This window comes from Embiotoca jacksoni, unplaced genomic scaffold, assembly GCF_022577435.1.
Source record: "Embiotoca jacksoni isolate LCO1_2020_lvr unplaced genomic scaffold, fEmbJac1.0.p SCAF_12, whole genome shotgun sequence".
Classification (NCBI taxonomy): Eukaryota; Metazoa; Chordata; class Actinopteri; family Embiotocidae; genus Embiotoca; species Embiotoca jacksoni.
In genome coordinates this window covers 13664565-13677103 of record NW_027185252.1, presented here as the reverse complement: position 1 = coordinate 13677103, position 12539 = coordinate 13664565, and the positions used below count along the sequence as shown (strand labels likewise).

The following is a 12539-nucleotide window of genomic DNA, read 5'->3' as shown; positions in this document are numbered from 1 at the left end:
CAGCAGAGATTACATTTTTGAATTGCATAAATCGAGATTTGCGTTGCCATGTCCAATTCAGACCAGTAATGTGTTTGAAATTTGAATTTTTGAGGCATAATTTGAAATTTAAATCAGTTTCAATCTGACTGGAATAAACTCTGGACTATGATCCCAAATTTCTCCTGTTTTTACTGTTCAAAGTGGCCTGAGATATTTTGAAGGACTCAACATTTAAGAGAAGTGCTGTCAATTGTATGCTATCTTGTTGTCTTACTTTTTCACTGTGACTACCTATCTTTATGTTGGGAAAAAACTGGGGTCTGACATATAGGCTATATTGTATTTACCCCTTGTTGATCCTTTGTTTAAGAGTTGACTACACTGATTCAACATTGTAAACAAAATTCAAAGAGCAAACAGAATTGTGCACAATCGCACATGGCTTAAAAGACCCAATGAACTCTAGAACCTGCAGGTATTTTCACTTTACTGCAGGTTCTTTTGTTTACAATGCTGACACACCATGTGTAAATGCACACTGTCACTGTACAGTCAGAGTGGGAGTGGGAAGGGTTCTGTGAGCCAATGGCTGGTAGTATTGGGCACCGCACAAAGATTCGCTTTGTGAATCAATGCAGCCTTGAGGCTTTGAGCAGGTCCTTGTCCATGGCTGAGAATTTGCATTTAAATTGCATCACCCACACAGCATGATGCCCTGCACCTGAAGAAGTACAGAGGGAATTGGGATAACTTTAGGGGCAATGACATATTACTGTATTTCACAAACAGAAGAAAAGCACGATCAACCACAAAACAACCAAATCTCGATGTGCTTTTCTCTTTTTATTGTAGTATTATTTTACTGTCAAGATATGAAGCCGTGTTGTCATAATAATCACTGCACTGAAAGTTACAAAATGTGTTTTTGCTTTTGTACAGTATATTAACAGTTCAAGGGTTACTGTATCTTATCTGGTTTTTCAATTGACCAATACAGGTTTGGCAGATATCACATGACGGGCTCAGTCAAAGATTAAGGAGATAGGTTACATTCCACTGAGGGGAGTCTGCTTGGCATACATTAACCAAACGAACCCATTACCACTCCCATTACCCTGAATTTGCAGTGGTTGAGTGATTCTGAAGAAAATAACAATACACTTTGTTCTCGACTGCTTGCCCTTATGCTCTGTCATTTGTGGACAGAAGCATTGAAACGCACTGAAATGGCTGTACATTAGGAAGAAGCTCCCATGCTGTTTAAAAGTCATTGAAGAGCAGCTCAGTTAGATTTGATCCTGTAGGTTTCTCTTTTGGGACATAGTCACAAGTGTGACTGAAGGACAAGCTAATATTAGACAGGGTTACAGAGGAATAGGTGGTGCGGCCATAGACAGCAAGTCATTCAGACAAGTTAGATTGTGTCTGTCTCTTTCAAGGGAGCTGGAGATCTTTGAGGGGATAGTCAGCTCTACAATAAGTGTCCAAAATTGCTATAGTGATGGTTAAGCAAGTTTTTGTGTACAGCTATAGAAAGATATGGAAGCCATTTTCCCATCTCATGATGGTTTAATTATGCCATAAGAAAAGAAAGAAATAGCCAATAAAAAGAGAAATATAAGCTTTTGACTGCTGTTCTATGGACAAGTGTGCATGCAACTCAGTACTATGTTTATAGTGGTATTTTATTCACTATATATCTTTTTGGATTTACAGCTGTGCATATAGTCCAACACTGAGATTTTATATACAGTAACACATATCTGTACAGTGTAGTGCATTAGACACATACACATGCTTTATTTTGCAATATGTCCAGCCTTATACAATGTTAATAGAGATTGTGAGTGTTGGTGTATTAGTGTAAACAGTGTAAGGTAGTGCATTGTACAGGTTTGTTTATTCATCATATGATATTCACACTTGAAAATCAATATAGTAACAGGGGTGTTTTGTAGGTGAGGAAGACACGTGAACTGCAGTCTGTGCATATGTTTGTTTTTCATTAGTCCGCAGAAAAGTGTTGTCTCTTTGCATACTGGTGCAACACTGGGCATGTGTATGAAGCCGTAGTCCAGCCCCGCAACCCGCCCACCACCCTCCCCACTTCCCTTCGGTGCGTCTAGGTCCGCCCGCAGCAGTCTCCTTCCCGGCGAGGTTTCACTACAGAGATGGCTGCGAAAGTGTGCAGATCAGTACTCCTGTTGTCCCGGAGCAGCGGAGCGGTGGCCGGCAGTCTGCCTGCAGTTGTTGTATCCTCGCAGCGACACCATCAGCACATAAGACCGGTAAGTCCCAGGACGTCTGAGCGCACAGGGAGATGTGTCGGACCGGGCAGGCAGAGGCTGAACCGGAGACGAGGCAGCTGTGGCGGCTGGGCTGGCTAAGGAAGTAAAGCTAACTAGCCTCAAGCTTTTCTGTTCATGTTTTTTCTTGATGTTGCGCTTCACGGAAAGGTGAGGTACAAGATGAGTCACGATACGTGTCCCGGTGTCGTGTGGGTATTTTAATCCACGGTGGGACGTGGAGCTTTGACAGAGGCAATGCAGTTTTTCTGGAACACTTGATGAAGCCCATCGACACCCCACTGGCGCTGCCCCGCCGTTTACTGTAATTAGCCTTCAGACACTCGGCTTTCACATCATGCCTCATATCTCATCATCCCCCCGCGTCTTTCAACTTTGCAGGCATATATTTTTTTTTTTTTTCCCCCAATGCCATTCTGATCGCTGAATGTGAATTTGAATTTGAATGAGGTTCCGTTTAAGGTTTTTGGATTATTTCAGAGTATCTGCAGTACGTGGTGGGATTGGTTCGGACGGCCGGGGAGGAGGGGTGGGGGAGCTCATTTTTGTGCTATTGCAATAAGGATGTTCGGTGCGAGCTGCTTTTGGCTGCAGATTTGGGGAGGTTTGATTGACAGTCCATGACTGATGGTCCCCCCACATCTCTCTACTCCTACATGGGTGTTTGAACTGCAGCGTCTGCGTGGTGGTGCAGCAGCAGAAACTCAGAATAATGAATATCTGTACAGAGCTAGAGGGGAAAACTACAGTTGTGCTTGTGAGTGAGTGTGTGTGTGTGTGTGTGTGTGTGCACTCGCCCGAGCCTTGACACACACAGAGAGAGAGAGAGAGAGAGTGTGTGTGTGTGTGTGTGACAGAGTTAGAGAGAGAGAGTGTGTGTGTGTGTGTGACAGAGTTACACTCACTGTTTATTCATGCACACATACAGTATAAGACTTCACAGGAACATGGAAGCCCACACTTGAATGATGTCAGACTCTCCAGCCAGCCAGCTGTATCTCCCCTCCCTGCGGGTGTTTCCCCATTCAGCTGGGAGATCCTGGGTTTTCCGGAAAGCTGACTCAAGTCCTTTTCCATGGCCACTGTAGCAATAGATGCAGCCTCAAACCTGCTCACCATAACCTGAATACAATAGTGTTTACAAAACTGTCATTACAGTGCAATAGTTGCACAGCTTGTTTCCGCCTCTGTGTTACCCTCTCCCTCCGCTGAGATGATGAGCTTTTACAGCAGCTGCATGAGGGGGGAACCGAGGCACAGAATAGATGTGAATAAGAAAGAATGAGGAAGTCATTGCAACCCAGGATGGAAGGGCCCCTTAACAACTACCTACTGCTGTAATATTTTGAGTCTTTTATCTTTGCTCCTTCTTTTCTTACTTTTTGTGTTACCTTTGTGTGTTTTCTCTCATGTTTTTCCTTCCTTACTGCTCCTTTACGCAAACATTTGGACGCTTGCCACAGGCCTTGTGAAATTAAATGAGGCTTCTCTTCCTCTCTGAAACCGGCCAAGCCTAGAGGTTAAGTAGCTGTCAGAACAGAGACACACACACACACACGGTCCATATCTCCACACCAGACCCCGCTGCTGTCGCCCACTGTGAACTATTACGGTGAAGAAATTTAATTTAGGTAATATTCTGCCCTCTTCTAAAATAAGTAGGTCTATTTAAACCTTCCGTGATCTAACAGGGTGAGTTGCAGCTCTCTTCATCTCTCGGCTGTGTTGGCCCTAATAATTTTACATTTTATTTGAGTCTCGTCAGGTTGTGGTTTTGTTTGTCTGTCATTTTGTGTCTTCGTCCACTGAAGCGTTGCTGCAGCAGCTCCTAACGCGGCCCTGTCACTTTGTGACAGCAGAGTCTCTTTATTCATTTGTGAGTCTCTTGCTGCAGTGTGGAAACTCTGTCCGTGGACCTGTGTTTATAAAGCTGCAGTGGGAGACACAGTTGCCATGAAGCATGTAGTCTCTGTTAGTGGGACGTGTGTCCCAAAAGACCCAAATTTGTTATCTAGAGCCCAGTTGTAATTGATGAACAGAGTGAAGGCTATGACTGCTGCCCCTGTAATGTGGTGCAGTCATGACGATTTGACTCCTCAGAGATGCAAAGCAGACAGTGGGCTCCAGAGGCTCACATTTAATGTGCAGTTGATTACTATTGAGTCAGCTATCATATAAAACGCTGCTGTCCTGATGTGTGGCAGGGGGGTGGAGTCATTGCGAATCAACAATCCTCGTAAAAGGACTATAAATCACATCGGGGTTTTCTGTAGTATGAGCTAATTGAGTCAATATTTCCATATATTGCATTTAACATATAGGATTTATCAGAAAATGTGAGCGTAAAAGAGAACAAATCAAGTTTTATTTAGTTATATATTTCCATTTAAGACGATGTGATGATTAAAGCTGAGTAGCTGGTGGCTGTTGCAGCTGGGGCCAGGGGGTCGAGGCCCACTCCTGCCTTTTAATCCAATTAGTGTAGGAGTAAACTAATTTATCCCTGCTGTGTTGACGGACTCAAGTGATGAAGTTATCCGGATTAGTGTGATAAGAGAGTGACTTCAACTTGTGGCTATGCTAAAGGCGATAAGATAGCTGAATGATTGCTAGACTTGTCCACTCAGTCAGTTCCATTAATGTAATCCCACCATTCACGGACAAAGTGGTTTCTGACTCCACTTCTAATCCCACGTTTACATGTATGACCGAGAGCAGCATTGTATGGAAGATATAAATATTGTAAAAATGATGATTGAATGTCCCATTAGCTGTCATTTATCTGAGCTAATTCATAATTTTATTATTCATTATGGAGTCTGATGTTTGACAGATTTAAGACAAGCTCTTGTGGAAAACAATTGGTGGCAGTGTAGGACATTAGGGGGTTTATGATGATGACTCTCATGTCAGTTCTCAGATCTGATCACATCATGTCTGGTACCTCTGCTAGAAGAGGATTCTTTATAATCTTTGGTCATCACCGCTGATATTGAATTACTGTCTGTACACAGGGGCAGTTGTTATGGGTATGGAGAGCAATTTAGAGGGTTCTCTTTGGTGGGTGAGAAAACTGATCTGAGTTCTCTTGCAGGGTCTCATACTCTTGGTAGGCTGCATGAGGCAAAGTGATGAGGTCGAGTTTCAGTCCGAGTTTAGTTGTAGTTACAAAATGATTGATTTGTTAAATGGATCTTCCACTCAGTCAATGTACCATGCGGTCTTCTTGCCACTGATCATTTGATGGTTTCCGTTACCACATTAGCATATAGTATCAACTAGTTTCGGTGAATATGCTATATGAATACATTGCTTTAAAGAATTTATTTTAGTTTTACAGTAGCGGACACAGAACTAATTCAGTGAAATCATGTCGAGCTGTGTTGACAAGGAAACTCCAAAAGTAGTGGAGCATTACACATTAGAAGACCCTCTTTAATGTCTTTGTGTTGCTAACAAAGTAAGATACAATATAGCATCATATAGCATATGGAATATCCATTAAAAGGGTGAATGAAAGCATCAGTAATTTGCTCACTGGTTTGACTAAATCCATTCCATTTAAAAAGATGGCAGTGTAACTCAACATTTAGCAAGACTCATCTGTTCCCACTAAGCAGTTGAAAAGCGGAGTAGTTTGGTCCACCGCCTGACTGCCCACTCTTAACTGTTTGAATTGGTTTTAGATGGTGAGCTGCAGAGCAATGAACAGGAAATAGAGGTGAGACGACCAATCTTGTGTTGCCAGGCAGGTGTGTTGGTACACTCTGCTTCTGCGGCAATTTATCTTAGTTAGACCAACGTGTCGAGAGACAGAATGACTGCCGCTGTCCTTCTGGAGGACCTCAGTACCCAGTAAGATTTAGAGTTTGTCACGAGCTGTGACCTCCGCATGTTTGTGTTATTTGCATCAGGTAATGTTCCCCGGAAATGGCCATATACAGTATCGGTGTAAAAGGTGAGGTGAAGTGGACTTAATGCATAGATACAGATATTAATTATTTGATTATCAAATGAGCAACAATATATTGAAAGATAGGACATCGAAAGATGTCGTGCCTACTGCATTGAATAATACCATAGCAGTCTGTTTTTGTGCAATCCAACATTCCTGCCTTTCTTGATAAACAAAAAACACAGGGCTGAGGTAGTTTTGTAAAAATATGCAGCATTGACTAAACAGGTTCAACAGAAAAGAGATTATTCTCAATACTAATATAAACATTTAGAATCTTTAAGTGGACAATTTATGAGTTACACTTGTGCAATTTGTTTCTATTGAATCTTGCTTCTACAGTTTTTTATAACTGTCAGTTTTATCTTTACTGATATTGTCAGGAATGTGTAAACTCAATTTTATGTCCATTTGTAGCCTAATATTAAAGAAGGTGTTGTACTGGATGGCATTATAATGTTTATATATATATATATATATATGAGGGGTGCACCACTAAATGTAATGCTGTGCAGTACAACACCATCACTTACTATGACTTGCATAGTACATCGTATCATTTAATTTAATTTAATAAACACCTCTGACTGTAAAAAATTAAAACCCCGAACCTTCTGAAATTATATACATCATAAATCCATTTAATTGCCACGGGTACCTAATAAAGTGGCCTCTGAGTATATACCATGCTCAGTGACTACGAATGATCTTTATTCATTTCTCAATCCCACTAAATACCTGAAGACACATTCAAATATTTAATGTCACTGAGAAACGAGTCAACCAATCAGAAGAGAGGGTCATTGATATCAGTGTGCCTTTAAGACATAGACACAAAACAGCCTGTTTTTGGCAGAGCTCCAGAGAGAAGCTTAAGGGAAGAGATGCAAATCAGATGGCTTTAACACTTAAAACCATAAAAATATCTTGTTATGGATAAGACTGCAAATAGAACAGTAAAAATGTAAAATATGGGACTTTTGAGGGAGAACAGGCCTGCTATGTCTCATTTTTACCTGTAAGACTCATGTTGTAGTGTCTTTGCTGGTATCTCATGTCAGTGTAGTGATAATGCCATGGATTGTGTCACAATCTAACAGAATAATAAGTGTGTGTTGTCATGTGAGTGCAGTGATGAAATGCTGATGGCTTTAGTGGCTGTGCTCCTGACAGAGCTCCTGTCAGCTCAGGTGGCGATCACCCCGTAGAGAGGTAGCCAGAGCGATTTCCAGTGTCTGCTGTGGTTTGGGAGCTCTATGGCTGACCGGGCAGGCGTGCTGCACTGAAACTGAGAGCGGTGCATTTGTTCTGCTGCACCCTTTTTTTTTTTGACACTTTTCTACGGAGATTCTCACTGTATCCATTGCAATTAGGCTGACAGGTTTGTGAAATGGTTGAGCTAAGGCCTGAGATGGGCTTTGTCAGAGTTCAGTCTCAGGACAGTCAATCATATCAAGTACTACAAATACACGGCTGTAGAAACTGAAGAGGTTACATTCTTTCAGGGTTTTTCTTTAACCCTCGTTGATTTAATTTAGTCGTTATACTGCATTTTGTGTGCACAGTGATAGTTACAACATCTCATCGCCCATTAGGTTTTTAAAATTTAATTGCTCCAGACTTCAACTGCAGCAAGTCATGCTCAGACAACATGCAATTTTCTAACTAGTACATAATTTTTTATAACTAAATTACTGCATATTTTTTGTAAACAAGGTATTTATTTTGCCAAGTCATTGTCACAGAGAGGAAAAACTTGCCTTCTTTCTTCCTCTTAGGCTCTGCTGGGTCTCCAAACATATGCTAGTGCGTGTCCTGTTTCCCGTTGTGCTTTCTTCTTCTAATTTCCCTGCGCTCTCCCGAGTCCATCACATCGCATGCACCTGCTCAGCACTGTAACCTTTCTCACGCTCACCAGCTGTTTGCCCCGTGGTCACATAGAATTACCCTGGATGGTGAAACGTTTGAGACACTGAAAAAAGTGTTCTGCATTAAGCAAGTGTTGCTGTCCCCTTGTTTGTATACGGTATAGTACGGCACGCTTCTGTTACCTGCTCATTGTGGAGACGCTGCAGTATTGTAATAGATGAGACTATTGTGGTGGACGAAGTCCTCATTAGTACTCTGGAAGGGATTTCACCCTTGAAGTGGTAAATGACTGGTGAAGCTCTGCTGTTGGCATTGACTAATTAGCTGCTTCCCATGTTTCTGTGTGGCCCAGCGTGTCTCCAGTCATGTCGGAAAAGGACATAAAACTATGGCAACGCGTGTAATGCGATGATGGATGGAGGCGACGCTTGGTTACCCCCTCTCGACCTGAGACTGGTGGCATCCTCTGCCAGGAGGGCAGGTGGGGCAACTACTCGAATCTGAAGGTCATTGGCGGCCCGGCCTTTTATGCCATTAGATACGGAATCAAGCTCATTATTGTGACAAATCTCTGCGAATGCCAGGTCCAAATGAGCAGTATAAATTAGACTGGGCAGATTTGACTTGTACGAAGGTCAGCTGGGCCCAAATCTGTCAAAAATATGTGACAGTTATGCTGCAGCATTTCCAGATTGAGGAGTTGTGCTGTCATTTTGTTGATCTACACACTGCTTGAGTTTTGCAAAAGGACACTTCAGTTTACACAAAACCTTGGCAAATTCAACATGAGCAGCAAGAGTGCATTGGGGAGGATTTAAGGTGAGGGGTTACTTGCAGGCCACATGACCTTAAAGTTAGGATCGCTTTAATTGCACACGGTCATATGAGTATGGTAATATCCTATGCATTTGCATCCTGTCATGAATTAATCCCAGTTTGCTTCCCTCAGAGTTCAGTTGAAGATCACCCTGTGAAATATTAAGACTCTCCCATATGTAGCTAATTAGTGAGAAAGGCGGGGCTGACCTCTCCTTCAGGAAGTATCGATTCTTTCTACCCTTGTTTATACAAAGTTAATGGTGAAATACTACAAGCGGCAGAGCTGGATAGATGTTAGCTGAGCCCAGAGACACTGACAGTGGGTAGTTATATAACTTTCAAACTTGTGAGTGCCTGGAATTTATTAGTCAGTAAATAAATTTTGCCTCGAATTCAGGTTTGTCTGCTCCATTCCTCAGGGATAAGCCTCTCCCTCTCAGTGGTTATTTGCATGTAGCCCAGCAATTTAAACATCTCTGAGCAGCAGATTTGGGGAAAGCAGGCACACTGAGTCAAGATTAGATAGTGTCCTGATAGATATTGTGTGCGGAGCGTCTCATATCAGTCCCATGAAAGAGACGTATTGTCTGAACCCGTTCTGCCCAGTATCCCTGCGTGCTCCCACTTATCTACACAGCTTTATTGCTTTATTGAATTGAAAACTATGGCATATTGACACGTACATCAATTTCTATTGTTCAGTGAAAAGCAGAAAACAGTCATATTGAGGCAGGGCAGCAGGAGAGGAGAACCTGGCTTTTCTGTGGATGGTGAGGCAGCTCTTAATTGGAATCGGAAACGTAATGTATGAATGAGTCCTGTTTTACTGATGGAGTAATGGCTGGAAATTTATTCAGACGAATGTTGGGAATCTGTGATGTGAGGATTCCCTTGGCCCCAGGCTCACCTCTTTCACTGAAGAGAAACTGGCATTACAGCTTTCCCATCTCACTGCCAGCAGAACTAAAAGGATTATTGTCTCTGTCTAACTACTACAGAACAGAGCGCTTTTTTTATTCCTTCAAAATTAGAATTTTACTCAGAAGACCATTATCCCCTTTCCAGCAAAAACTACGCAGGGAAAAATGCTCAATCACGCCTTAAAGTGATGTTTTTACTTGGTGGCACTGCTGCTGCAAACTTGAATTGCTGTGACTATCAGTATCCTCCAAAGTTTAATCAGTTTTTAGGCGTATACATCTAAGTGGCATCTGTCATGTTTGACGGAGAAGCAGCACATTTCAGACTCTTGACAACCGATTTGAGTGTAAATACTCTGTAAATTATTTATATATGCATCCAGGTCTCTTTGAAAGTCTCGTGGAGGCATGGGTAATACATTACTTGGCATTCACGATGCAATTCTGCTCCATTAGGTTACAGTTTAACCAAAATAGAATACAACACGTATGGTAGATTTTGGAGGTCGTCCCTTGAAAGGCAACTAAAGCGTACAAATTACTAAATAGTTCTCTATCAAAGGGGGATTCCTGCAAACTTAAACAAGGCTAATAGCACTCTAATCGTTTGGACACAGATGCAGAAACACTCTCACACACACACAAGCTCGTAAGTAGTCCTTTTGTTCCTGCTGGATCGATGCACTAGGTTAATGGCAAGAGGGCTTGACATTCTCAAGTTCGTTACACTTTTTTTGTCCCGGTGATTTCAGCGTATGCGCCAATGTCTCCTCTGATAAACCCAGTTGATCCCTTAGGTGCAGTGGAAAGATGTAGACAGCTCTCACTGGAAGGAAACCTGCATGAAAGATACTTGGGTTTCTAGCAAACTGAGGGCTCTGCTGGTCATGGTTAAACAGGATGTATGGAGAGCTGTGACATCATCCTTGTGTCGAGGTCATTGTGGCTAGTGGGAGTAAGTGTCGACTTGAGAGGAATTATCTCTTCACGGTGGCTTAGTGAGGCATGGTGCCAAGCAGGCGACTGTTTGTTGTTTCTTTTTTAGCAACGGCTCACTTGTGCTTCTTTTACCCTGGGTGGTCAGCACACATTAGCTACAGCAATCAGATCAGAGATTTTTTAAAGAAGCATACTTTTACTGGTACTTCATGCTTTGTGCCAAGAACCAATTAAAGAAGAGTGCTGATTTGACATGTATCTCCGTGAAGGGCATCTTAGCAAAGAAACCGAACATCACAAGTTTTTGTGATCTAAAAAAACAGAAGCGTGTATTTTTGTCTCCATGAATACAAAAGCAATTTTAAAGTACAGCCGGACCGATGTTTTGGATTCTAATATTCAAACTTTTTGTCTACTTTTCGTTTCCTTTTGGCCCCCAAAATCACTGCGTGACTATACGGGTCTGGGTACGCTCCATAGAGGAATCGCTTGCTGTCATTGCATCTTACTTTGGATTAAACGATTAGAGCAGATTTAACTTCAATCCAATCAATCAACTCATGTGACTACATTTAGAAAAAAACGTACGACTTCAATGTCATCGTACTTATCCACGTATACTGCTCTGTGATTGGTCCACCCTACAGAGTGTCTGAGCCAGCCGTTAATGCCAGCCGTGTTTCCAGACTATAATCACTGCAGAGCCAGGCTATACTTATGGTTATCAGGAGCAATGTTTTTAATCACTGGGCGCTTTTTTAAATTTGTATTGTGCACATACTTGGATCTACTTTTCTTACATAAATTTACATCAAAGACAACTGAGTTGATTTGTTTTGGGCCAGTAAATGATGTATGAGAAAATCCTTCCCTTGTTTTATTTTTTCCTCCGAGAACTTCAAGGGCCATTTATGCTGACTCACAAAACGTCTTTATTTCAGTTTTTTCCCTCTTTGCTTTTACAAAACCAGCCTGCCTAGGGCCTGAAATGAACTGTCTGTGTTTTGTGAATGACGCTTGTGACAGCCTCATTACACAACCAGAAGTCAAGAAGTGAGCCTCAACTGATAAGTGAGCCTTAACTGAGATTTATCAGACTCCAGGAACATCCAAGGAGTCAATGAGCCCCAGAAAGCCAGTCTTTCTGTTTCGGCCGGGAGCCCAGTTTGTTTGCACTGTAATTACCCTGATTGTAGTGGTGCCACGGTCGACACAAGCACGCACAGGGTATTCACCATGGAGAAAGCAAACAGGGGTGCACACCTCTGTTAAACAATGGACTCTAACTCTTTATGTCCAACTGTTTTATTTGTAAGGATTATCTGGACCAGAGAGACAAGACAAACACGTCTTGCATGGGTCACAGCAGGTGTAATCTAACCTCATATATTTTTTAAGAGTGTAATTTTTGGTGCGCATATATAGTATTTTGCCGCTCTGCAACTCTGGATTCCTAATAATGTTCCTGTTGATTGGAAGCCCGTCTCCCATGACTACTTGATCTGTAGTTTTAAATGAATCAGTGGTCTGAGCACTCAGTGTTGCCTCTTTTAATTAACTCCCACACTATACCAGCAAAAGTGGATCAATGACGCCTGGAGAGACACTCATATGGAGTAAGCATGCCTGGTTGTATGGGCATGAGAAGAGGTGGGGAGGGGTTAAATATGAGGGGGGAGGCTGGTGTTGAGGGTTTCAGGCTGTCTTTTGCTGCCTTAGCAACTTTGGAGTCTTATTCAAACCAACCAG

The 12539-nt window shown here is 42.2% G+C and overlaps 1 protein-coding gene across 2 annotated transcripts in view; it reads left to right on the top strand.

Moving 5' to 3' along the window:
• The first annotated feature begins 1669 nt into the window (after positions 1–1669).
• Positions 1670–12539, top strand: part of mcu (mitochondrial calcium uniporter) — a 55535-nt gene continuing 44665 nt past the window's right edge. For both annotated transcript variants that reach the window (XR_011178018.1, XM_069144964.1), the window contains exon 1: positions 1670–2270. Coding sequence is in view for 1 of the 2 variants with exons in the window: in XM_069144964.1 (XP_069001065.1) it covers positions 2154–2270 (117 nt within the window). In the remaining variant the exon portion in view is untranslated. The remainder of the gene's footprint in view (positions 2271–12539) is intronic.